Source organism: Macrotis lagotis, chromosome X (assembly GCF_037893015.1).
Source record: "Macrotis lagotis isolate mMagLag1 chromosome X, bilby.v1.9.chrom.fasta, whole genome shotgun sequence".
In the NCBI taxonomy this organism is placed as follows: domain Eukaryota; kingdom Metazoa; phylum Chordata; class Mammalia; order Peramelemorphia; family Peramelidae; genus Macrotis; species Macrotis lagotis.
In genome coordinates, this window is record NC_133666.1 from 516,798,066 (window position 1) to 516,821,775 (window position 23,710).

Genomic DNA, 23,710 nt, shown 5'->3' on the forward strand with positions numbered 1-23,710 from the left:
GATTGGCCCCAAAGAAGGACTAGGAGAAGGCACTCCTTTGCAAACAAGGAGGTAGAGAAGACAAGTGCCCGGCTCATGGGTGTCTGTGGCTGTGGAACACAAACCAAGGGGCAGTTATGACCCCAAGACACTTCTGTGTCTACCTCCATGTACTCATGTATAAAATAGTGATAATCACAGTACCCATTTCCCAGGGATGCTTGCAAGTATCACATGAGATCCTGATCGTACAAAGTGATTAGCAGAGGATCTGGGACACAGTAGGGACTAAAAAATGCTTGTCCCCTTCTAAGGGACCTCTCTAGAAGGTCTTAGGGAGAAGAATACCTGAAGAAATTAGATGATGTGAAAAACAAAAGGTAAAGGGGTTTTTGATTGTATTTTGCTTTGTTTTAAAGCTTATCTAATAGTCCATGCAAGAAGCAATCAGTGTCTGAGATAGGGTAGTGCCCGGGCTGTCTGACCTGGGAAAGAGGAAATGGTGTTGAGGAAAAACAAAACAAGGATCAAGGTCCTTATCAGGAAGAAGGAGGGATGGGCATTGAGTGGATGGGTTTGGGGAGAAGTGAAAATATACTTTACAGGGCAAACACATCTGCTCTTTCTGCGGGGTTTTTTTTTAATCTCAATCAAAATGAGAATGGAAGACTCTCACTTACCAGTCACTGCTCCCAGCATAAAAGCAACTCTCAGAGGGTCACCTGTCAGAGAGCCAGGAGATAAAGGGGGGTGGGGGGGAGGAAGAGAAGGGGATGGGGAATTTTCAGTGGGAATAATGCAATGCTTTCTGTGTAGTCTGAGAAGAATGATGGAGAGAGAAGAGACTGAGACCTTGTGAAACAGACCTGCAGAGGGAGAGCATACTGGAGGATACGGGTAAGTGGTTTGGGGTGGAAGACAAATCCCACTGGCTATTCCAATAAAGGTAAGCCATCTTTCCAACCTTCAGCTGGAGAATTTCAGAACTTTGGGGAGTAAATCCACTCGTCTCTGCTTTGGGAGAACACTGCTACATACAATTAAAACATTCACAGCAGGTTTCTGTGTTAGCAAAAAATTGGGGAGTGGTAAGATGAATGGTAATGTAAAATGGCTGAACAAACTATGGTGAGGGAATGTGAAGAGATACTAGAATCACAGGAGAAAGAAGAATTAGATGATGCAGAATGAAGAAAGCATAAGTCAACAAAATACACAATGAATACAATCATGCAAACAATAGCAATTCTAGAAAGCAGTAGAGGAACTGTAATGAAAAATTCTGGTTGTGGTGAGCTGATTAGGAAACATGCCTTCCTTCCCTCAGCACACAGGTAGAGAGTTCCAGAAGTGGAATTTGGTATACAAACTGCTAATTCGCTAATAGCAACCTGTGCAGTGGTCTTTTTGGTGGCCACTGGCTCATTTAAAATGTTGGAGGGGTTGGCTGATTGAGAAGAAGGTGAGGGGGTTAGAGAAGCTAGGTGTGGCATAAAAAATGTTCAACAATTCCCAAAAGATTCAGAAAAACCTTGAGTTAATGGTACTATCTGAAGAAACTGACACTTGCTTGCAGGGTACACAGCAAGGGTGATGCAAAGGTTCCTGAACACTGTTTGCAGCTGCTCACTAAAATCATCTACTTGCAGGCCCAGCCACTGACCACCCTTCTGCCTTGCTCTCTTTGCTCCATCTAGATTGAAGGATCATCATTAACAGACTCGCTAATGTCCCTAAAAATATGTGTGACAAACATGAGTAAATATAGAAGAAGAAAAGAGTAAATTCTTTTTATTAGGAAAAAAACTTAGCTAGACATTCAATTTTAAAGGAGAGCTATTTATTTTAGGAATCAGAGGCAGAGCTTCTATTTAGAAGGTTCTATACTTAACACAGACTGGTGGATTTGTTGATATAATAAGGAAAGGGTTAGAGTGGGGGAAAAGGACAAAAAGATGGGGTTAGGGAGGAAATTCCTAGAAAGTTTTCTAAGGATCAACTTAACTTATTTTTGCAAGTCTTAAATGATTTCTTATAAACTGAATATTAAACAGTAACAAGGCCAACTTGTTTTATAACTATTTCTATTTATAAATGAATTTTCCTAGGTTTTTGCAAATAAAGCTAATCAAAAGGACTTGAAACCAAGCAGACAACCCCCCCCCCCAAAAAATAAAAAACTGGGAATAAGGAGAAAAACAAATGATAACGAATGGACCAAATACCATGGAGAGCAACTACATTGTGGGGAGAAAAATAAGAGTTAGCAATACCAGGAATTTATGGAGAAAATAACCAAACAAGGAGCCAGCAGTAACAACCGTGGATCTAGACATCGAAACACAAATAGAAAAACTGAGTCACAAGGAAAAATGATCCTAATGCAAGGCGGTGAGTCAGACCTCAGAGGCAACTCTAGCCAGGGCTTAGCAGGATGGGAATCACAGCTGAACAAGGCACTACCTAATTTAAAAAGCGAAAGGTGGAACAGCACTCTACTCAAAAGTTGAAGTAAACAAGGAAATTACTAAATTAAAAAGGACTAGGAGGGTAGGAAGCATACACACCCACAAGCAACATTGTCATTAAAGGATACAAGAGTGCATTAGGATAGACAGAGTTGGGAACAAGTTTTAGAGAACAGACTGCTAAATGTAGGCTAGAAGATCATTATAAATTAGTGATGGAAGATATTTGCTAAAGCTCTACAAAGTAGAGTTACTAATAATTTCTTGGTTCATCTAAGAACAAGCCTCTTTCTACAACACTAAGCACCCAAAGGGATCATGTACCAAGCTTGAGAATCAGCAATGTTTGGTTGGTTCTTGTGTTTCATTATCGAAGAAGACCAAACTAACATCACTAAGTCTGAGACAAATTAGAGTGTGTCCAACTGTGGACAATCAGACCAATATGAGCTTGGAATGTTCTACCGCAGGTCGGGGCACAGACAGTCCATGTGAACACCTGGGGTGGGTTCTCTAAACTTACAAATTGAGTCATGCTGGGTGGGCCCGTGTCAGTGTCTCCCTTGTGGACAATCAATTCTGAAGTTCTTCAATGAGACCTTCAGGGTGTCTTGGTATCGCTTCTTTCTGACCCCCATGTGAGAGCTTACCCTGTGTTGAGTTCTCCATAAACGAGCCTTTTTGGCAAGTGTGCATCTATTGTGCTACACAAACTTAAATTTTTTCATCTTTGGGAGATCTCAGATTTGCTCTTTTTTTCCTCCTGTCCAAACTGGAAGGGGGGAGGGGGGGAGAAGAGAAATGCACTCCAAAGGATCAGATGTTCAATATTATACTTTAGAGAGGATTTTAGTAGAACCCTTCTTTAATTTAACCTCACAATATAGCCTGAGGTAAATTTAACCTACTTAAGGTTTAAAATGCATGACCCTCTAAAGAAAACTGACATAATTTTTTTTAATGGTGATTTGAAAGGAAAGGGCTAGAGAAGGGAGATAGGATGGAATGAGTAAAAAATAATCTTGTATAGTCTTCAAAAAAGGCAAGAATATAAACGGGTAACACCATTACCACCAATGATTATTATTATTATTTTTCTTGAACAAGTTCAAATATTGAAACCATTATCATTTTTTAAATGAATATTTGTTAGGGGCAGCTAGGTGGCGCAATGGATAGAGCACCGGCCCTGGAGTCAGGAGTACCTGAGTTCAAATCCAGCTTCAGACACTTAATAATCACCTAGCTGTGTGGCCTTGGGCAAGCCACTTAACTCCATTGCCTTGCAAATAATAATAATAATAATAATAATAATAGTAATACATATACTACAGCAAAATAAAGGAAATAAGGAAAAAAACACATCTCAAAAACATTTGTTCTCACATCACAGTTATTTTCAGGAATGTCGACTACCAGGGATTCTTCCCAGGTAAATAAAGTGGAAAGAGAATGAAGAAGAAACAAGATAAGAAAAAAGGAAGGGAAAATGAGAAGGAAAATAGGGGGTTTAGGAGAAAAGAGGGGAGGGAAAACAAGAGGAAGGAATATGTTTTGAGCAAAACAGTTACCACTTCTAACCCTGTATAAAATATTCACCACCTGTAATTCCCTCACTTCTCCAACAGGAAAGAGATGAATGTTAACACAGTATTGATGAAAATGCTGTCCATGAAATTTTGTCAGTTCAATAATAACTTCTTAAAGGATCTCTATGTGGCAGATTTTGTAAAGTTTAAGACTGTTTATATTATCCTACATTATCCTCTTAACAAGTTAGAATTCTTCTACATTGCACTTTTCTTGAATTAAGGCATCCCTGATGTTATTTTGACATAAGTGGGTCATCTCTTGGGGCTGGAAAAATATATAATATGCAGAGAATTGTGCTTTAATGTTAAGCCTAGAGTGGTAGTTCCTATCCCTGACATGATACATTTATACCCATTCAATTTTGGGTAAAGCTAGATGGTAGCTTGAAAAAAGGTCAAGGCTAAGAAAGAAAAGACTGTGTGGTTGGTCAAATCAGAATTACACAATACTGTATATTTTCTGTTTATTCTAAATTCTATTCCATTATTCAAAAATAGAGCTTAAAGCAGAGCCTCCACTGTCTATAAATGCCAATTCATTTATGGTGATTTTAAACAAGACATTTCAAATATTCATTAAGGACCACAGAAGAGAGAGAAAAGGAGGGAGACCTATATACAAAAAAGCAAAGATTGCCTCTGCCTTTAAAATACATCCTAATTTGGGAAATAAAACAAAAAGGGGAGGAATTATGTTCATGAAAGTTACTGAAACAATAGAAGGAAGTGGGGAAGAAAGAATGTTCACACTTTAGAGGAATAAATCAACACACCTATCGGAGTCAACAGTTTCATTCACTTCCCTTATGTACTGGGTGACCTGTGCACCTGTGCTGTGGTTATGCTCAAATAAGTAAGACCTACTGCCCGTAGTTCTATGCTGCTTCAGCCAAGACTTAGTTATCTTCTCTATGCCCCCCAGGTCCAAGGACACTGTTGATGGATCTCAGATGTTGGGCTGGAATGGAGAAAGGAAATTATTTTTGCCCCCCCCCAGGAAAATATTGAAAAAAGGCAATGGGGACACCATGATTAGGGGAAATAAGCAACAAATCAATCTGCAGGATGTCTTAGTTTTTTTATTAGGGGAAAAAATTTAGAAGACTTGATTGAAGTGTTTCAGAGTAAAAAAAAGCAGAAAAAAAAAACAAAACAAAGAATACAACAATCTTAATGAAGACTACAAAACTCTGGTCAAATACAATGGAAGGCACTGGAGTCAGAGTGGTTTCCTTTCCTTTTCTTTTAATAAATAATAAAAGACTAAAGTAGAAAAATGGAATAACTGTTAGTCAGAAAAACCTTTCAGATACTGAGTGTTTCTTCAGTACTGTAGGGAGGGTCATTTAAGTCTTTGCTCACTATGTCAAATATGTCAATCAATAAAGAAATTACATTGAAAAAAATTCTACCCGAAAACCTCTACTGCAAAACACATTTTCTGGGGGCAGGGAAGCAAGATTGGGGGAAAATTGTAAAACTCAAATAATATCTTTAATAAAAATTAAGATCAAAAAACAAAACAAAACAAAAAACACATTTTCAACCTTTAAAGAATAAAAAAGAGGAATCCTTCACCACTACAGAAAATGATGCTTCTAAAAAGGGTCCAAGGAGAAAAGAGGGGGATGACTTGGATGTGACACAAGGACTAGTTCAAGGGGCCTCAATCTTCCCTTGATCACAAATTCACTATGTAATACTAAGCCAGTGGATGTCAATACAATTGTCCCCTCTGATGATGCCTACAGGGTATAAGTTTATGGTTCTATGACTAGAATCCAGGTGGAGATGAAGGAAGGAAAAAGCTTTCCTGTGGAAAGTCTTCAATAGAAGTTAAAATTAAAAAGAAAAAAAAAATTCAGAAGATTTAGCTGTGCTGTGCCCAACACCAAATCACTCAGCAAATACAAACCAAAAGACAGGGTGTACATTTATCCAAAAGTTATTCAGGAAAGGGGCTGAGTCAATTATAGAAAAATAATTGGAAAACAGAGCAAGGGTTTCTTTTAAATAGCAAAAAGTCAACTACTCAAACCAAGAAAGATACCCAGTTGACACAAGGGTATCAACTAAGAAACCCAGGGATAGAAATGAGCAGGTTGGGAGGCCTACATGTGAAAGTGATTTTTTTTAAAGTGAGAAAAAGGACAAAATAAAATTACAAAGTGACAAAACTGGGGGATGGAGGGAAGGGGAAAGAAGAGGCACTACCAGGGTGGAAAGTACCTTACCTTCCCATTATGGGGACTGTCCTCCAGAAAAACATGAGATTCAAAAAGAGATCATTGAAAGGGGGGGGGGGAGGCTGAGCAGCTTTAATTTTCTGACACAGCTCTTGTATTCTATGGGTAACAAAATCCTGAACATTCAACCTTAATCACAAAATAAGCCTGGTTTATGACCTTAATTAACAAATTACAGAGGTTGATTGTTCTACAGAATGGTAGCACATGCCACCTGACACTTGGTGGTTTTAGAGATGTAACCCATGAAAGAGCAGTGTTAGGTGCCAAAGCTCTGATTTCTCAAAAATGAATTACCTTTTAAAAATCTATGGAATTAAAGTTCTCTTTCACGCACTGTTTTTTTCAATAACAATTAGAGGCAGATTTCCGTCTCTGATTATTTAAAGTGCATTAGCAAATGTGAAAAAAATCTGAACTTGGATGAGAGCAGTGGAATCAGGAGCAATGAAAGCATCTGCGTTTTGCCAAAGCAGTATTTCATTACTTTTCAGCATTAGCTGGCAATGTCTCCGCAATATTTACTGAAGTGCAAACCAAATGTTTTCATCTGGACAAAAATCAAACTGTGGTATGTTACAACCACAACAGAAATCAGTGTAATCCAAAAGCCTGCTCTCTCTAATTTAGGCTGTGGTTTTTGTAAAACTGGATCCTTCTCAGAAAAGCATGTTGACAAGACAAACCCCTCAACCCCTTCTCTCTTCCCTCCCCCCTCACCATTTGACAAATAGATCATCTTTGCTTTAGAAAAATTTTCCTCTAATAATTCATATTACACATAGGTGAGATTTAGAAAAGGCTGGTTGTTCAAATTCTTTGGACCGTACCAATAAAAACTGGCTAGCGATAATGACCATAGAGTCCATCAAGATAGAAGTTAGAATTTGACCCATTTACTTAATAAAAGAATGACGCTATTCTGATCAAAATGGATCAAAATCCAAAAACTTGGGTTTAGTGTGACACCTCCCAATACAAATCAGTAGCAGATTGGAGGTTAGAGGTGGGAAGGGAGAGCCTGCCCTTTGCAGCACTACCATTCAAAGATGTTTTGATGATCCTGGAAATCAGGTGTGTCAAGCCCTAGGTCCCATATTATTCCACCACCTCAAGGGTTAAAGTTCTACTTTACCTAGGACTAGGATGTACCTCTCTAAATGGGAAAAATTCATTCTAACTAAATTACTATCTATCTACCTTCTTTCTCAGCAGAGCACATAAATATCTTCTTCATAAACACTTCTATAGACATTTATACAAATACAACTTGCATACTTAAACATGCTAATAAATTCAAGAGCTATTTTCCATATAGCCAGAAATCAAAATCAAAGAGAACTCTTGTAGATTAATGCAGAACTGTAGCCTAAAAGAGCAACCACCCTCCCCACCAAAAAAAAAAAAAAAAAAAAAAAAAAGAAAGAAAAAGAAAAAAACCTGCGGCAATAGTATGAAAAGCCTCATGCTCTATTTTGTAAACCACAGTCTGGAAATGTATTATCAATGTGTTTTGAAAATACACAAGTCAGAGTAGAAAGAAGGAGTGATAATAATGGAGAAAGGAAGGAGAACAAACAACGACATAATAACCTGCCTAAATGTCTTGAACATGAGGATAACTGGGAAGCACTATCACATCTGGAAACACAGGGCTCTTGGCCAAATAAGAATTTTTTTAAGGATGGGTAATAAGTAATGTCCCACACCAGTACGGCTTGGTTCATCAACATTCCTGACCTCAGTGAAACAGAGCCACACAGGGACACACCCTCCAGAACACAACCAGGTCTTTTTTCCCTATTCACTGACTTCAACCAACTAAGAGAGGTCTTCCTAGAAGAATTCCGAATAAAGAACATACTGGCTCCCTGGATAGAACAGTGACCCCATTATGAGCAGAATGGGACTTGATGGCTGAGTTTTAGGTTTATACAGAATCCCTAAGTACCCCCATCTTCTTCACTGACCTGGTTTTGAGTTTCCGTGCAATTGATGAGAAAGGGGAAAATACCTATAATTAAAGCTGGTCCTCTTCACCCACAATCTTTTCCATATGTCCTAAAAAAAAATCTTTCAACTGCCTCATTCTTAAGTTTGTGATTTTAGAACTCAAACATACACACAACCAATCAATTTTAAATCCACAGACACTACTTTTAAAAATTAATTAAAATTAACAAACATTTATTTAATTTGGCTTAACAAGTATTTATAGTGTGTGATAAGTCCTTGAAATACAAAGATGACTGTTGTGAGCTGGACCTGGAGTTCAAATTTGGCCTCAAATATTCACTTGCTAGAAGACCTACTTGCCTCAATTTCTTCAACAATAAAATGGAACTGATAATACTTCCCAAGGTCATAGGAGCATAATAAACACTTCCCAAATTAGGTAAGAAATGCTTTTACAGAGGCAACTAGGTGATGCAGTAAATAGAGCACCAGCCCTGGAGTAAGGAGGACCGGAGTTCAAATCCAGCCTCAGACACATAACTGTCTCACTGTGTGACCTTAGGCAAGTCACTTTACCCTGCTGCCTTAAATAAAAAAACTTTTTAAAAATGCTTTTACAGATATATATATATATATATATATATATATATATATATATATATATATATATATAGGGAACAAAGAGAACTGCTAAGTTTCTTCCACTGTTCTTGTTTTCTTTTATAAATATTTTTAGCAATAGTGCCTAGTCAATTCATGCTATTGTTGAGTCACATCTGACTCTTCAAGATACTACTACTTGGAGTTTTCTTGACACCTACTATACATGTTCAGTATTTTTCAGTCATTTCAACTCCCCTTGGGCTGTTTCTGCAAAACAAAGGGGTTAAGTAATTTGCCCAAGGCATGATTTGAACTCAGGTCCTCAGGTTAAGTGACATGCCCAGGGTCATACAGTTAGCAAGTGTCTGAGCCCAGTCAGGAGGAGTCTTCCTGTCTACTGGACCACCATGGGAGTTACTCCTTAAAATGTGTTTATTGCTTGACAAACAGATTAATTTGGCAGGGAGGAAGCAACCTGCATAGACTTGTAATTAGGAAGGTTTGGATTCAAATCCAGATGGCCTTGAATGACCCTGGGCAAGTTGTTTTAAGTCTTTAAATTGTCCATCTTGCCAACACATTCCAGATCAGAGGTTCCCATTCCACTAGTCTGAGCTGTAAGACAATGGAGAACTGCTGAAGACACGGTCCATTACAAATCAAAAGTAGGCCAGATTTGCTTAAAATATGTGGCTCCCAGTCTCTCTAAATGGGTCTCTGTAAGAAGAGGGAGGTACCAAGGGAACAAGGGACAAGGACAGGGCAGGGATGACATGGCAAGCTAGGTCTGGAACCAGTGAGAGACAACAAACAAGGAGCCTGCCCACCCCTCTATAGGAGGGGAAAACCAAAAAGAGCCACGAATCCACCTGAAACCAGGGAGCCCCTCCTGGTGACAGTCTCTAAGAACTCATCAAGGTCACAAAGCAATTAAAATGGATCATCTTCCCAAGTAGAAATATTTCAAGGATCTTCTTTCATAACTACCCTGATAAACCTGTCCTTAGCAAGGAAACAGCTTACTCAGCGGGATCTAACCCACTGGCACAGCAGAGCATCCATGGGAAAATAAGAGCATTTCCGAAGCCAGGAGTCTGGGGTTTAAGGAAGGGAAAGAAGAAGATTTTGAAGGCCATTTCACCAGCTTCCCCTCCCCCCCAAGAGAAGTTAACTAGAGAGAGACTGGGTCTCAATTCACGAGAGATCATTGAGGGAGTTGTATATCCATCTCAGAAAGGGCTTTCTTTCCCCCTCCCAAACTAGTTTATATAATGTGAGGTATTCCCATCTTGTTCCAGAAGGTTCCTTCTGTGCTCAGGGATTGTTTAATTGCTTTTGAGCAGGTTAATCCCCTCTCATTATGTGACCACTATATCACCCCAGGCATCTGCCCTACTTAGAATTCATTCTCCCATAATATTCAAAGTCACCACTGAATGGTAAAATGTGCTCTGGAGGGGAAAGCATCCGTACTTTCATAGAGAACTCAGGGCATCCCTTTCCTTCTCCTGCTTCTATCAACTGGAGGCTGGCAGGCAGCCTGTTATGGAAGCACCTGGACCATAAAGGTAAAGAAAGCCCAGAATTACTAGAAAAAAGGCCCCTAAATGGCAGCTCTAAAGATTCTTTTAATTGTTATTTTTCAAAACAATATGGGGCATCTCCATCAAAGAGACTCAATGCCAAGTCCTAGCAACTTGGAGTACCATTTCAGGATTTTCCTTGGGGAATCTTTTTCTTTGAAGTGATCCCCCGAAAAGATGGGAGTAAACAGAAACACTATGTACAAGACAACAAAATTTATTCGGCCAGGATATTTGAAATGAGATGGGACTCTATAAATGATGTGAGGGAAAGGAGGTAGTGAGAGGAGAAAAGAATTGGGTCAGAGACATTTTTGTGCACATGGAAATTAATTCTATTTTCATACCAAAAAATGGCCTACACAATACATTCGACTACTGATGGATACGTATATAATTTAATATTTACTACTTTGCCTTCAATGATTTACTATTTACTATTTTGCCCTCAAAGACTCTGAATTCAGGGGCGGCTAGGTGGCACAGTAGATAGAGTACCGGCCCTGGAGTCAGGAGTACCTGAGTTCAAATTCAGCCTCAGACACTTAATAATTACCTAGCTGTGTGGCCTTGGGCAAGTCACTTAAACCCATTTGCCTTGCAAAAACCTTAAAAAAAAAGATTCTGAATTCCAACAAAATGAATACCTTCCCTCCAAGGACAAAGTCAGCAATACTCTACAACGTCATAAGTGGAGGGCTGTAAAACCAAGAAATTCATCCTCATTCTGTGAACAACTTGGTAACTGAATAGTGTCTTCTGCTGATATATCCAAAAGTCCCCATCCATAGAAACCCTTACAGCTGACAGACCCTGCCAGTTTCCCCATCACTAGCAGAGCATGCAAGAACTCATGGCTATCTCCACACCAAAAATTGGCAAAATTAAAAGATTAAATATTTCAAGTAGAAAAAATAAATTCTTTTTTTTTTTAGTTTTTTGCAAGGCAATGGGGTTAAGTGGCTTGCCCAAGGCCACACAGCTAAGTAAATAAATTCTTAAGAATGAAGAGAAATGGGGCAGCTGAGTGTTGCAGTGGATAGAACACTACTCCAGCAGTCAAGAGGATCTGAGTTCAAATCCTGCCTAGGACAAGTTATTTAAACCCATTGTCTTGAAAAGAAGAATGAAGAGAAACTCAAAGGACAATCCACTCATGCATACCTTTTGATCCAGCAATACCACTGTACTGCAAGGTCTGTACCCCAAAGAGAGCATAAAAAATGAAAAAGGACTTACAAAGTACAAAAATGCTTAAAGCAGCATTTTTTTGTGTGTGGTGGCAAAAAAAAACTGGAAATTAAGAGGATGCCCATTAATTAAGGAAAGGCTGAACAAGTTGTGGTATATAAATCAGGGGCAGGTAAGTGGTCCGGCGGATAGAGCACCATAGTCCAGGAGGACCTGAGTTCAAATCCAGTCTCAGACACTTGATATTTACTATGTGACCTTGGGTGAGTCACTGAACACCACTGCCCCATTTAAAAAAAAAAGATAAGCAGTCAGAAAAACCTAGAAAGACAAACCAAAGCAAAATGAAGTTAGCAGAAGCAGGAGAACATTGTTAGTAGTAACAGTAACATTGTTTAATGATCAGCTCTGAATAACAGCTCTTCTGAGCCACAGAAGGATCCAAGGCCATGCCAAAGTACTGAGGAAGGAAAATGCTATCCACAAAGAACTGATGGAGTCTGAATACAGATTGAGGCATACCATTTTCACTTTCTTTTATCTTTTTCCCTTTTGGTCTATTCCTATTCTCACAACATGACTAGCATGGAAATTATTTCTCATGACTGAACATAAATAACCTTATTTAAAATTCTTACTTTTTAACAGAGGGAGAAAACTTGTAACTCAATTTTTTTAAGTGAAAACTTGAAAACTGTCTTTATATGTAATTGAAATAAGATACTAATAAAAAAAAATAAAGTTCTATTTAGATTGTATGGGTCACCAGGGTTCCACAGAAATGAGTTAGAGAAATTCTGATTGTCAGGGGTCTACAGTGATAAATTTTAGTTCTTCTTTCCCCCTTAATCTGTAAGTAATTGAAAACCAGACTAGAATAAAGATGATAGAAGCTATTAAGAATGATTTCATTCTGATGATAGGAAATACAACAATGGTAAGGATAAACAAGCACATGTCCTCTCCACATGCATCAATGAAAGATACTAATTATGCCTTTGGCAAAGGGCAAAATGAGCCCAAGCAAAGTAGCTATTTAGAGGTAAGAACTCTGAAAACACCAGGCAGATCTCTGCGTGTTGGCTCCATTATCCCTTCCATTAAAAATTCTGGGTCAAGATATTAAAACAAGAAAACAAAGAAAGACCCTGGCCAAATTTAGTTGACTGACCTCCAAATGTCTTAGAACAAGATTTTTCTGGGGTCTTATAAAATACCAGAGTAGGTATGTATGTACCTTTATTTGCAGTTTAAGTGCCAGATTTACCTTATAGGATTCCTGCCAATGTGACTTGGAGAGGTGGGGAGGAGAGGAAGATAGGCTATGTTCTGTTAACTCTCTGAACTTTATTCTGTAGACCACAAATAGATATTACTAAGCTAAAACATTCCCTTATTCCACTTCCTTTATGGATTTTGCTATCTTCTCTATATTACCCCAAATGGAATTGCGCATGTTTATGGGAAACATTCTTTCTAGCCCTGTTTTGATTTCTCTATCCAAGGGAGTCCTGCACCAAAGAACTTCTTTCTTAACAATGATTACTTTATTAAAAATTGCCTAAGGAAGGTGGTCTTCCCAAACTCAAAAACATCAAAATTACACACAGATACAAAATGCTTTTTCTATTGAAGTCTCCAAGGCCACTGATTGCTGTGACTGGATTCTTTAGCCAAATCGGGATTTACGTTGTACTCTTTACAGCCCTCAAGAAATATCCTCTATAACTGCCTCTCTAAACTAGAACAAGGATGAGAAGGCAAATTAAAAATGTTTGAGATTCCATGATGTTCAAGCATCCCAAGGCAGCAACAATGAGAGTCTACACTGAAATCCGACATTGCCAGTGACATCTCTCCAGACTCTTCTTCCTACCTCCTCCCCACCCCCACCCCCTGAATTTTTCAGAGAGACAGACAGACAGACAGAGGCAAAGAGAAATGCTATTCAAATCATATTACATACAAGGATGCTGTGCCAGGATTTCAAATGCATTCTGTCTTTTCTCTCTCTTTGAAAAAAACAAAAGCAAACAAAAACCAAACTGATATCTTAGCTGTATACTTTTGGGGAAATGAACAGCAAAAAGAAGAGCTTTTTTCTTTGCTAATTCCAACTACAAGTAAACAGAAGGACTCACTTTTATAAAGCTTTCAACATCTGGAATTGATAAGGAAAAGGAAAAATTGGGGTTCCAGAAACAGAGGCTATCCATTACCTAACTCTTGCCTGGGAAAGGTTCTCTCCCTATGAAATTTAATGATTCACCTGATGACATGAACAACCTGAGAAATAAACCCCAAGAGAATCTCTGCCAATGTAAGATCAAGAATGTGTAATATCCAGGGCAGCTGGGGGCGCAGAGGATGGAGCACTGGCCCTGGAGTCAGGAGAACCTGAGTTCAAATCCAGCCTCAGACACTTCAAAAAAAAAAAGAGGGATGTGTATTATCCAACAAAACATAAGCAAGATCTACAAGGAGCAGACATATTATTTCTGCCATTTTCTTCCCTCTTAAAAAGATCTATCTACTACTCTCTCCATCAAAATAGTCACAATAACAAGAACTTCAGGATTGAAAAACCTAAACCATACAATCCACTCCCTCTAAAGAGGCATGGTACCTTTTTTTTTAATCTATTCCAAATCAAATACAGAGACCAATCCTCCAATCTCCATGCAAGTGATCCCAGGGCTACCATCTGTCAAACAATTTTAATGTCCTTTCTCCATGATTAAATCATTCCTGATTGCAATTCTACAATGGCTCATAGAATTTTCTTTCTTTCCAAGTCCACAAACTCAAAATTCTACTTAATTTCACCTCATATTGGACTTATTCTTTATTTTTGGCTCTATGTAGATCAGAGCTATAATTTCTATAATTATCTATCATAAGTAAAACCTTCTGTATCTAGATTCAGATCTGCAAACTTAATCCATCACTTACCGGGCTATGGCTTGTTCATGACTATACATCCAAAAATAACAAAACCTGAAGCCAGGTTTGGCTCTAAAATCAAATCCCATTATATCACACTATAATATTGAAAAAGTAAAATACTTGTAAGGGCAGCAATGTGGCATAATATATAGAGTCCCAGGCCTGGAGACAGGAAGATTCATCTTCCAGTGTTCAAATGCAGCCTCAGACAATAAATAGCTGTGTGACCAGGGACAACTCACTCCTGCTAGCTTGCCTCAGTTCTCTCATCTCTAAAATGAGGTGGAAAAGGAATTATCTTTGGGGTCATGAGCTGAACAAGACTGAAAAAACAACTGAGGGCAGCTAGGTGGCGTAGTGGATAAAGCACTGGCCTTGGCATCACGAGTACCTGGGTTCAAATCCGGTCTCAGACACTTAATAATTACCTAGCTGTGTGGCCTTGGGCAAGCTACTTAACCCCATTTGCCTTGCAAAACCCAAAAAAAAAAAAAAAAAAAAAAAAAAAAAAAACCGAACAAGTTTTTTTTTTGGGGGGGGTTGTTTTTTAGGCTTTTTTTAGTTGTTTTTTTTTTTTAGGTTTTTGCAAGGCAATGGGGTTAAATGGCTTGCCCAAGGCCACACAGCTAGGTAATTATTAAATGTCTGAGGCCGGATTTGAACTCAGGTACTCTTGACTCCAGGGCCGGTGTGCGCTACCTAGCCACTCCAACTGAACAAGTTTTCTGTAAAATGGGCCTTGGAGATAGTGGGGTTCATGATTTCTCAAATCACTTCAATTTAAAATCTATGACTGACTGAATTTTGAAAAAACTACCATTGCTATGTGTGTCAACTTCATTGTATACCACTGTACAGTGGAAAGTGATTGGATATGTAATGCTAAGTAATTCTCATCATTTCCCCTTCTTTTCCGGCAAATTTTATTCTTTCTTGGAGGGCCACAAAGAGTTCTTGGCAAGAATACTGGAATGGTTTGCATTTCCCTCCCTAGCTCACTTTTTTTTTCCCCAACTAGGCATTAGTCTTTAATATCTTGTGACTTAAGGCTGCTAGGTAGCACAGTGGATAGAGCACTGGTCTTGGTCAGGCCAGAGTGTGAATCCACCCTCAGACACTTAACAAACTGTGTGACCTTGGGCAAATCATTTAACCCTGATTGCCTCACATCCAGGGTGGTCTCCAGGCACCATATCTGGTCACTGGATCCAGACAGCTCTGGAGGAGAGAGAAAGTGAGGCTGGTGACTCAAATCCAATTTGTGTACTTATCATGGTACCACATCCCTGATGTTGTGACCTTCTTCAAGAATGGAGGACACGGGCGGCTAGGTGGCGCAGTGGATAGAGCACCAGCCCTGGAGTCAGGAGGACCTGGGTTCAAATCTGGTCTCAGACACTTAATAATTTAGAGCCGTGTGACCTTGGGCAAGCCACTTAACCCCATTGCCTTGCAAAAATCCAAAAAAAAAAAAGAAAAAAAGAATGGAGGACAAAAAACAAAAACATGTGATTTAAAAGCAAAGGATGCTTCATATCCCTGTAACTAATAATAAAACAAACATATTTCATTCTTTTTCTAGGGAGTTAAAAAATTCAAATTAAAATTATTTTAAGGGTGGTTAGGTGGTGCAGTGGATAGAGCACTAGCCCTGGAGTCAGGAGTACCTGAGTTCAAATCCAGCCTCAGACACTTAATAATTACCTAGCTGTGTGGCCTTGGGCAAGCCACTTAACCCCATTGCTTTGTAAAAATCTAAAAAAAAATAATTATTTTAAAAGAAACTTTCTTGAACTCATTTTACAGATAAGCAACAAAAAGCAAAAGTGAAGTGACTTGCCTAAGGTCTGAGGCCAGTAATGAATTCAAGATGAGTCTTCCTTAGTCCAGGTCCCACACTCTATCCACTGTGACCCCTAAGCCCTATTAATAGGTGAAGAAATAGTCTCAACCACCTGAAGGTGTTTAATAGAAGAGGGTTGATAGAACTCATTTGATCACTTGATTGAGTTTTAGGGATTATCTAGCTCTACTCTCTCATCATTTCATAGAAGGGGAAACTGAAACCCTGAAAAAGATGGAAAATGTTCCCGGTGTCCCAGTGGACACTCTCAATTTCAGTTCTTCTGATGATGATCAACCCAAATACACTGACTGATAATATTGCAATGCTCAGACTTTAATCATCCATTATACCTCACAAGCAATTAGCCAATTGTGACTTTACAGTAAGACTGATTAGACTGCGTCAAAACACAGTGAAACTACATGGCTGACAATGTTGTAGAAAAGGTGGATGAATGAGTATTGCAGAAGGAAGGAGGATGGGCAAGGAGTGGGTGAAGAAGGAAGAAGACCCCTCCTAAGTCTGTTCATCTAAGTCTCTATCCAGGAAAGTTCCTTTTCCCAGGGCTGCCACCTAACAGGCAATATAGGTCCCCTTCCCCATCTCTAACCATCTTTTCAGGAGTCACTCTCCTTTGGCCCAGGCCAGGTAACCCAGACCAGAACAAAGAGAAGGAGGACAAAAAGGAAGGAAGACACAAGTTTGAAGAACTCTGGGTCTTTTTCAAGGCCCCTGCTCTCCCCTAGTCCTACCTCGAAGGCAGAGAAACGTCAGGAAATCTTCCGTCTTCGGCTTCCTTTTAGAGAGGTCAGAAATCTGAGTGGCCGGAGGGGGCAGTAACGGCTCCACTATCTTGACGGGAGTTGTGCTGGGGCTGTTGGGCTGGGACTGAGCAAACTTCCTTTGTGCTTGAAGCCTGGGCCTGTGGAAACAAAAGAAGATTACAAACAGACCCAGTGATCTGGGAGAACACACTGTAGTAGGAAGGGCAGAATGCCTTTCAGCTCCTTCCAACGAAGGGGCTCAGTCACAAACAGGTTCCACTCCCTTTGCCTATGTTTGGGAAGCTTTAAGAACTTTGCTTAGGGTCACGCATGACTATATTTGAAATGTATGTGAGGGTGTGGTAGCAAAGTATCCACCTGCGAGGTATTCCCATGCCTGGGGACATCGCCCCTGCCAGGAGTCTGGCAAACCAAGATTATTGTCTTCAAACTGGTTTTTTACTTTTGATGCAAAATACAATGATTGTGCCAACAAAGTATGTATAGAGTAAAAAAACCCCCGGCTCTCAGCTCTCAGCCCTTCAAAGCACATTTTTAAACCATTATCTCCCTGGGCAAGAATAGACCACTGCATCTCTATGATAAATGCCCTGCAAGCATCCCTCATTTACCTAACACTTCCATCACATCTTTCAGGTAGAAAGAAAAGCCCTAATTATGGACTTTCTGTAAAGTTACCTACAGAGAGAATCTATAATCCCTACGCAAAGTCCCTACTGAGATCTCCCCAACAAACCTTCCCCCCCATCTCAGATGGATTGTCTCCTGGAACGCTCTCAAATGTCAGCATCCACAGAGCCAGTGGTCTCTCCTGGGCCTGCCTTCTGTCCCACCTCTCTGGAGAATGCTACACCCATCAGAGACTTTCCTTGGGAAACAGAGCCTTTGGTTCTCATGTCACCAGGCAGAGGAAGGAAGCATTACTGAAGACCTATGGACAGGCAGGCTCCTGGCTTAGCCAGGTTACCTCATTAGATGTTCGCGACAACCCTGGGAGATAGGCATAATCTAGTATCTACTTTATGTTGCCTATTTTGGAAATGAAAAGAAGTTAAATGACCTGTCCAGGAGATCACACAGGGAGGAAATGTCTGAGGCCATATTGAAGGTCTTCTCAACTCCAGGCCCACAGATCTGCCACCGGACCATCTACCTGCTTCACTAGAATACTTTCTGAGCCTGGTATTCCTTGAAACTTTCATTTGTGGGGGTAGCTAGGTAGCTTAGTGGATAGGGCACCTGCCTTGGAGGCAGGAGGACCTGAGTTCAAATCCAACCTCAGGCACCTAATAATTACCTAACTGTGTGACCTTGGGCAAGTCACTTAACTCCATTGCCTGGCAAAAACAAAACAAAAAATCTCATTTGTTGTGAAAGTTGTTTAATCATTTTAATCATGACTATACATGACCCCCACTTGGGCTCTCCCGGCAGAGCTGCTCGAGTGGTTTAGCCATTTCCTTCTTCACCTCATTCTATAGATAAGGAAACTGAGGCAACCAGGTTAAGTGATTTGCCCAGAACCAGAGAGCTACTACTCAGTGATTACAGCTGGGTCTGAACTCAGATCTTCCTGCCTCTAGGCCTACCATTTGTGTGTTCTCAGTATCCCCTTGAATTTAACAGGACAAAATCAAACTTATCTGAATGTGCCCCCCAAACCAAGTCTCCTGCCTGACTCTTCTGTGTTTTTATACACAATGCATTCTAAAAAAGAACAAATACTGATAACCCCACAAATTCGGGTATACAGTTCCTATTAGCAAATTCATAGGAATGGGTGGTCACATATGTGTAAATGTATGTATGAATGGATAGATATATGCATGCAGGTGGCGATAGGTAGGGGATATAGATGCTATAGAAGAACTCTAAACTTGGGCTACTGCAGACAATAGGGAAAAGTTGCCAAAATATCTCTCTGGTTCCAAAAGCAAGGTCAAATCACAAATCACAAAGCACCGCTGAACATGTATGTAGTAGGTACATGTTACCTTATGGAATAAATTACACAGATCAGTCCCCTCCTGTTTCCGTGGGGGTCTGGGAGAAGGAAGAGATAGATGAAATAAAGAGAAGGAGAGTGTGTCTGTATCTGTGTTTCTTTCAGAGGGGAGAGAAGGAAGATTGCTCTCCTCCCCTGGGAATTATGCACCCATCACCTTTCCTACAGAAAAATAAAGGGACTATGCCAATCCCCCCCCCCATATATCACCATTTAGAGGCTACAGACTATGATTTATAGTCTCTGAGCAATGCAGAAATTTCACAAAAATACTGTCTGCATGTGAACAGGATGCTATGTGTTTATTGCTTTTTGAAAAGTCAGCAACAACAAATGCCACACATTATGAGACGCCTGCGCAGCCATAATGAAAAACAAACACACAAACACAGATGAAGAGCAGATGACAGAGTGGGATACCATAAGATAGTTTACACTCTAAACTCCTCCTCCTCCTGTTTGAAGAAAAGGCACTTCAGGCTGGAAGACCCTTGGGGGGGGTGGGGGGGGGTGGAAAATAAAACAGAGACAAAATGTTGAACAGGATCAGGAAAATCAGCAAAAATCAATCAAAAACCTTAATGGAGGAAGCTAAGCCTCAAGCTGGTCATAGTAAGAAAAGCAAACCGTGCCTCCCTCAAGTAAGGAAGCTCAAGGACCCTACCAGGGAAGATCAGCCTTTGATCCTCGAGGAATAAAAATGTGTGACCTCCGAAGTTCGACACCCGAAGCAGTGTGGTAAGATGTGTTCTTAAGACTTGATTACAAGACATAAATAAAAGAGGATGCTGAAAGTTCTAGACTGACTAGAGAAGAGCTGGGAGAAAAAGGAGAATTCACTAGCAGCATTAAGGAACCATCGAGAAGGAAAATTGCATGAGGGTATGGTGGGGATGGACAGAAGCTACCCATTAGGGTAAATAAAGATTCTTGCCAGAAAAAAGGCTCAGGACACTGCAGCTGTGGAAGATACTCGCCCATCTTCCCTAGGGAAGCAGGGCTCAATATCCCCTCCAACATACAAATGTCCCATTTTTTTAGGGAGGTGGGCTGGGCAGCAAATTCTTCAATCTATAGGACTGGAAACCTGATTTCATATCCTGGGAAAACTCTTTAACAATTTATAAAGGTTTCAGAATGCTCATAAAGGAAAGCAATGATTGCTAAAAGACAGCATGGGTTCATCCACAAGAAGTCATGCCAGACTAACCTTTTTTGACCTTTTAATCTTATTCTTTAATAGGGTTACTAGATCAGGGATGTCAAAGATACTGTCTACTCAGATTAAAGTAAGCCAGGTGCAACTCCCTCTCTCACTCCATCTTTGTAGACAAGATAGATTAAAAACTAGAATCTAGAAGAAAGGACAGTTAAGCTGGACTGGAAACTACTTTGCAATGACCAGGAGCAGAATGTACTGATTAGAGAACCTATGCCAACTGCTTAAGAAAGCTTGCAGAAAAATGCCATGAGGTGCCAGGCTTGGCCCAATTGTGTTCATGTTTACAAATGAAATAGAGACGTGGATGGCATGTTAACCAGCCCTGAACTCTCACCCTGCCACAACACCAAGTGCCGCCCATACTTGTGGCAATTACTGGAGATGAGCAAATCTGTATCTCCTGGGGAAAGAAGGGTGGGGTTCAAATTAGAATCCAGGTCAGTAAATTTTAGACCAAATTTTAGACCAAAATACCCAAAACCCAGGGAGACGCAACTAGAAGCAGCAATGCCAAGAAGCCATGCTGGAGAACAGGAGACACACTAAGAAAACTGCTGACAAGACAACTTCTCCAACCTAGCCAGCTTGTACCATCTATGTCAATATTTAATGGTCTTGGCCTGTGTTCCCAAAACTACTGCACTTGTATGAGGTGCTAGTATGACCACACCACGGGTGCAGGGTAGCGTGTAACCTCCCCATTACACGATAGTGGTGAAAATATGAGTAAGAGCATCCTTCCTGTAGCAAATATGCCACAAAGGCCAAGGGTCTAGTCAAGTCAGACAGCCACCAAGGGGAGAAACAAGAGGTGAGTCAAAACCATCTCCATCATTACCTCTCCTTACCCAGAGACAGCCTAAAAGCCATGGAATGGTTCCAAACTGGTACCCAATCATCATCAAGGGCTGGGCAAACCTAAAAGGCCCAGGAAAGGCAGCACCAGCCCCCCAAACCACTAGCAATGCTTCCAAGGTTTGTGTTAAAAAAAAAAGGAGGGGGGAGTGTCAGTCATTACCACCAACTGATCAGAGGTTAAAAAATAAAGCCAGTTTAGACTTATTTGAACTGATGCTGAGTAAAGTAAGCAGAACCAGGAGAACATAGAACACAGCAACAACAACACCATATGATCAATTATGACTGACCCAGCTATTCTTAACAATACAATGATCCAAGACTATTCCAAAAGACTAGTGATAGAAAATGCTAACCACAGCCAGAGGGAAAAAACTATAGAGTTTGAATATAAATCAAAAATACTATTTTTCACATATTTTTTCCCTTCAAATAGTTTTTCCCCCTTTGTTCTGATTCTTCTTTCACAACATGATTAATGTGGAAATATGTTTAAAATGGAGAAAAATTTGGAACTCAAAATCTTATAAAAGGAATGCTGAAAATTTTTGAAAAAATAAAATACTATTAAGAAAACAAAACAAAACAAAATAAAATTCTTAAATAGACAGCTTAGCACAAAAAGAAAAGTCTCCTGAAGGAAAAGAGAGATTTAGGAGGCAGAATTGGAAGAAGTGAGTCAACTGCTATCATTCAAGCACCATTTTCCCTCAACCATAATGAAGAAAATGTAGGGAAATTCAGATTATCAAGAGTTCCAGGAAGAATAGTGCCTCTCATAACAGATCCCCACTTCCAGATCAGCTCTTGCAGTTAATATGGAGACAATCGATCCTTACAGAGGTGTGCCCTGGTCTTCACATCAATCACAACTAGTGAAGATAATAAAAAAAAGGTTCTTGCCACCAAAATCCTTGGCATATAGTTCAACAATTGAAATGAATATGATTTTATCAGTAGAAATAACAATAACGATGCATTAGTATCTGCTTTATCATTGCCCCTCCTAAGAATGATGAGACTTGTAGATGAAAAATACATATAAGTAACTGGTTAGATAAATTAGATAGACAGAAAACACACACACACACACACACACACACACACACACACACACCCCTAAACACATATGCCATATACATAAATATACACTCACACTTTTCCCTATTGTCAGAATGTAAGAGATCCTTGAGAGCAAGGCTCAACTTAACTTTTCTAATTATAGGCCAAGAGTCTGCACATGAAAAATGCTTTTTCATTCATTCATTCATTCATTCATTCATTCATTCTTTTGTTTGTTCGTCCATTCATAGATGGCTTCGATTATTTCCAAGATACATATCCTGATTCCCACACATTCTTTCCTTTGGATTCTACCCTTTGTTAATACATGGGTTACTAAAGAAAGAACCATTTAAAATAAAGGGAATATTATTTATCTCCTTAACAATGGAAAATAAATCCACAACTAGAATCTTTCCTTTTATATAGTAAAAGTAGTTATAGAATATATAGAAATATATAGTTTATAGAAAATATCATAAGCTACACTTTAAAAGAGAAAATTCCCAGTAAATCAGAGTTTATGAACAGAAGCTAGATGGCCATGTGAAAAGAGTGTCAGAGAGAGAAAGGTTTACATTATGTGTTGAACAAGATGACTCTGGCTCTAATGTATCAGAATACTATAATAACTTTCAGGTCCATCTACTTTCACAGAGGGAGAAAATTAGAAGGTATAGGAATGTATATCATACATGTTAAGGCAAACATCTTTCATTAACGACCTACTTTGAAACCTTATGAAGATGTGGAGTTCCTGAAGGATTTGCTATGAGAGCTCATGCTCGAAGACAGGTGTGTCCAAACTGCAGGACGCCACAGCCATTCATTCCAGAAGCTCATCACCAGAAGGTCTGCCACCTGGTGATGAATTTTGTGTTGGTGATAATCAATGGTAATGTGAGACTCTAACAGGCAAAGAGACAGCTATCCTTTATGTTGGCAGAGCACTAATAAAAACCCGTCAGAATGATAGCTGAAATAAATAAACTTATAAGCAGTTCATACTACTTAAGAGATTTTGGGTTTTAGAAATAAAGATTCTTTATTCTTCTAATTTGGGATATTCCAGTAATCCATGATACTGATATTTAATCCCTGAAACTCATTAAACCATCCAGTCTAATATTCTGAATTAAGTTATCCAAATACAATACGGCAAGCATATATAGTCTTATGCATAACAAGATTGGAAATTTTTATGAGACAATAGCTGGGGGGGAGAGGTGAGAATAGAAGAGAGGCCATGATTAGTCATGTTTTTGTTGACCCCATTTGAGATTTTCTTGGCAAAGATACTGAAGCAGGTTCTCTAATTCATTTTCTAGAAGAGAAAACTGAGGCAAACAGGTTAAGTAATTTGCTCAG

The 23,710-nt window shown here is 39.5% G+C and overlaps 1 protein-coding gene across 3 annotated transcripts in view; it reads right to left on the reverse strand.

The window, feature by feature from the left end:
• JARID2 (jumonji and AT-rich interaction domain containing 2) overlaps positions 1-23,710 on the reverse strand; it is a 329,755-nt gene that overhangs the window by 80,577 nt on the left and 225,468 nt on the right. For all 3 annotated transcript variants that reach the window (XM_074207417.1, XM_074207419.1, XM_074207418.1), the window contains one exon: positions 17,163-17,332. In XM_074207417.1, the coding sequence (XP_074063518.1) occupies positions 17,163-17,332 (170 nt within the window). The remainder of the gene's footprint in view (positions 1-17,162; positions 17,333-23,710) is intronic.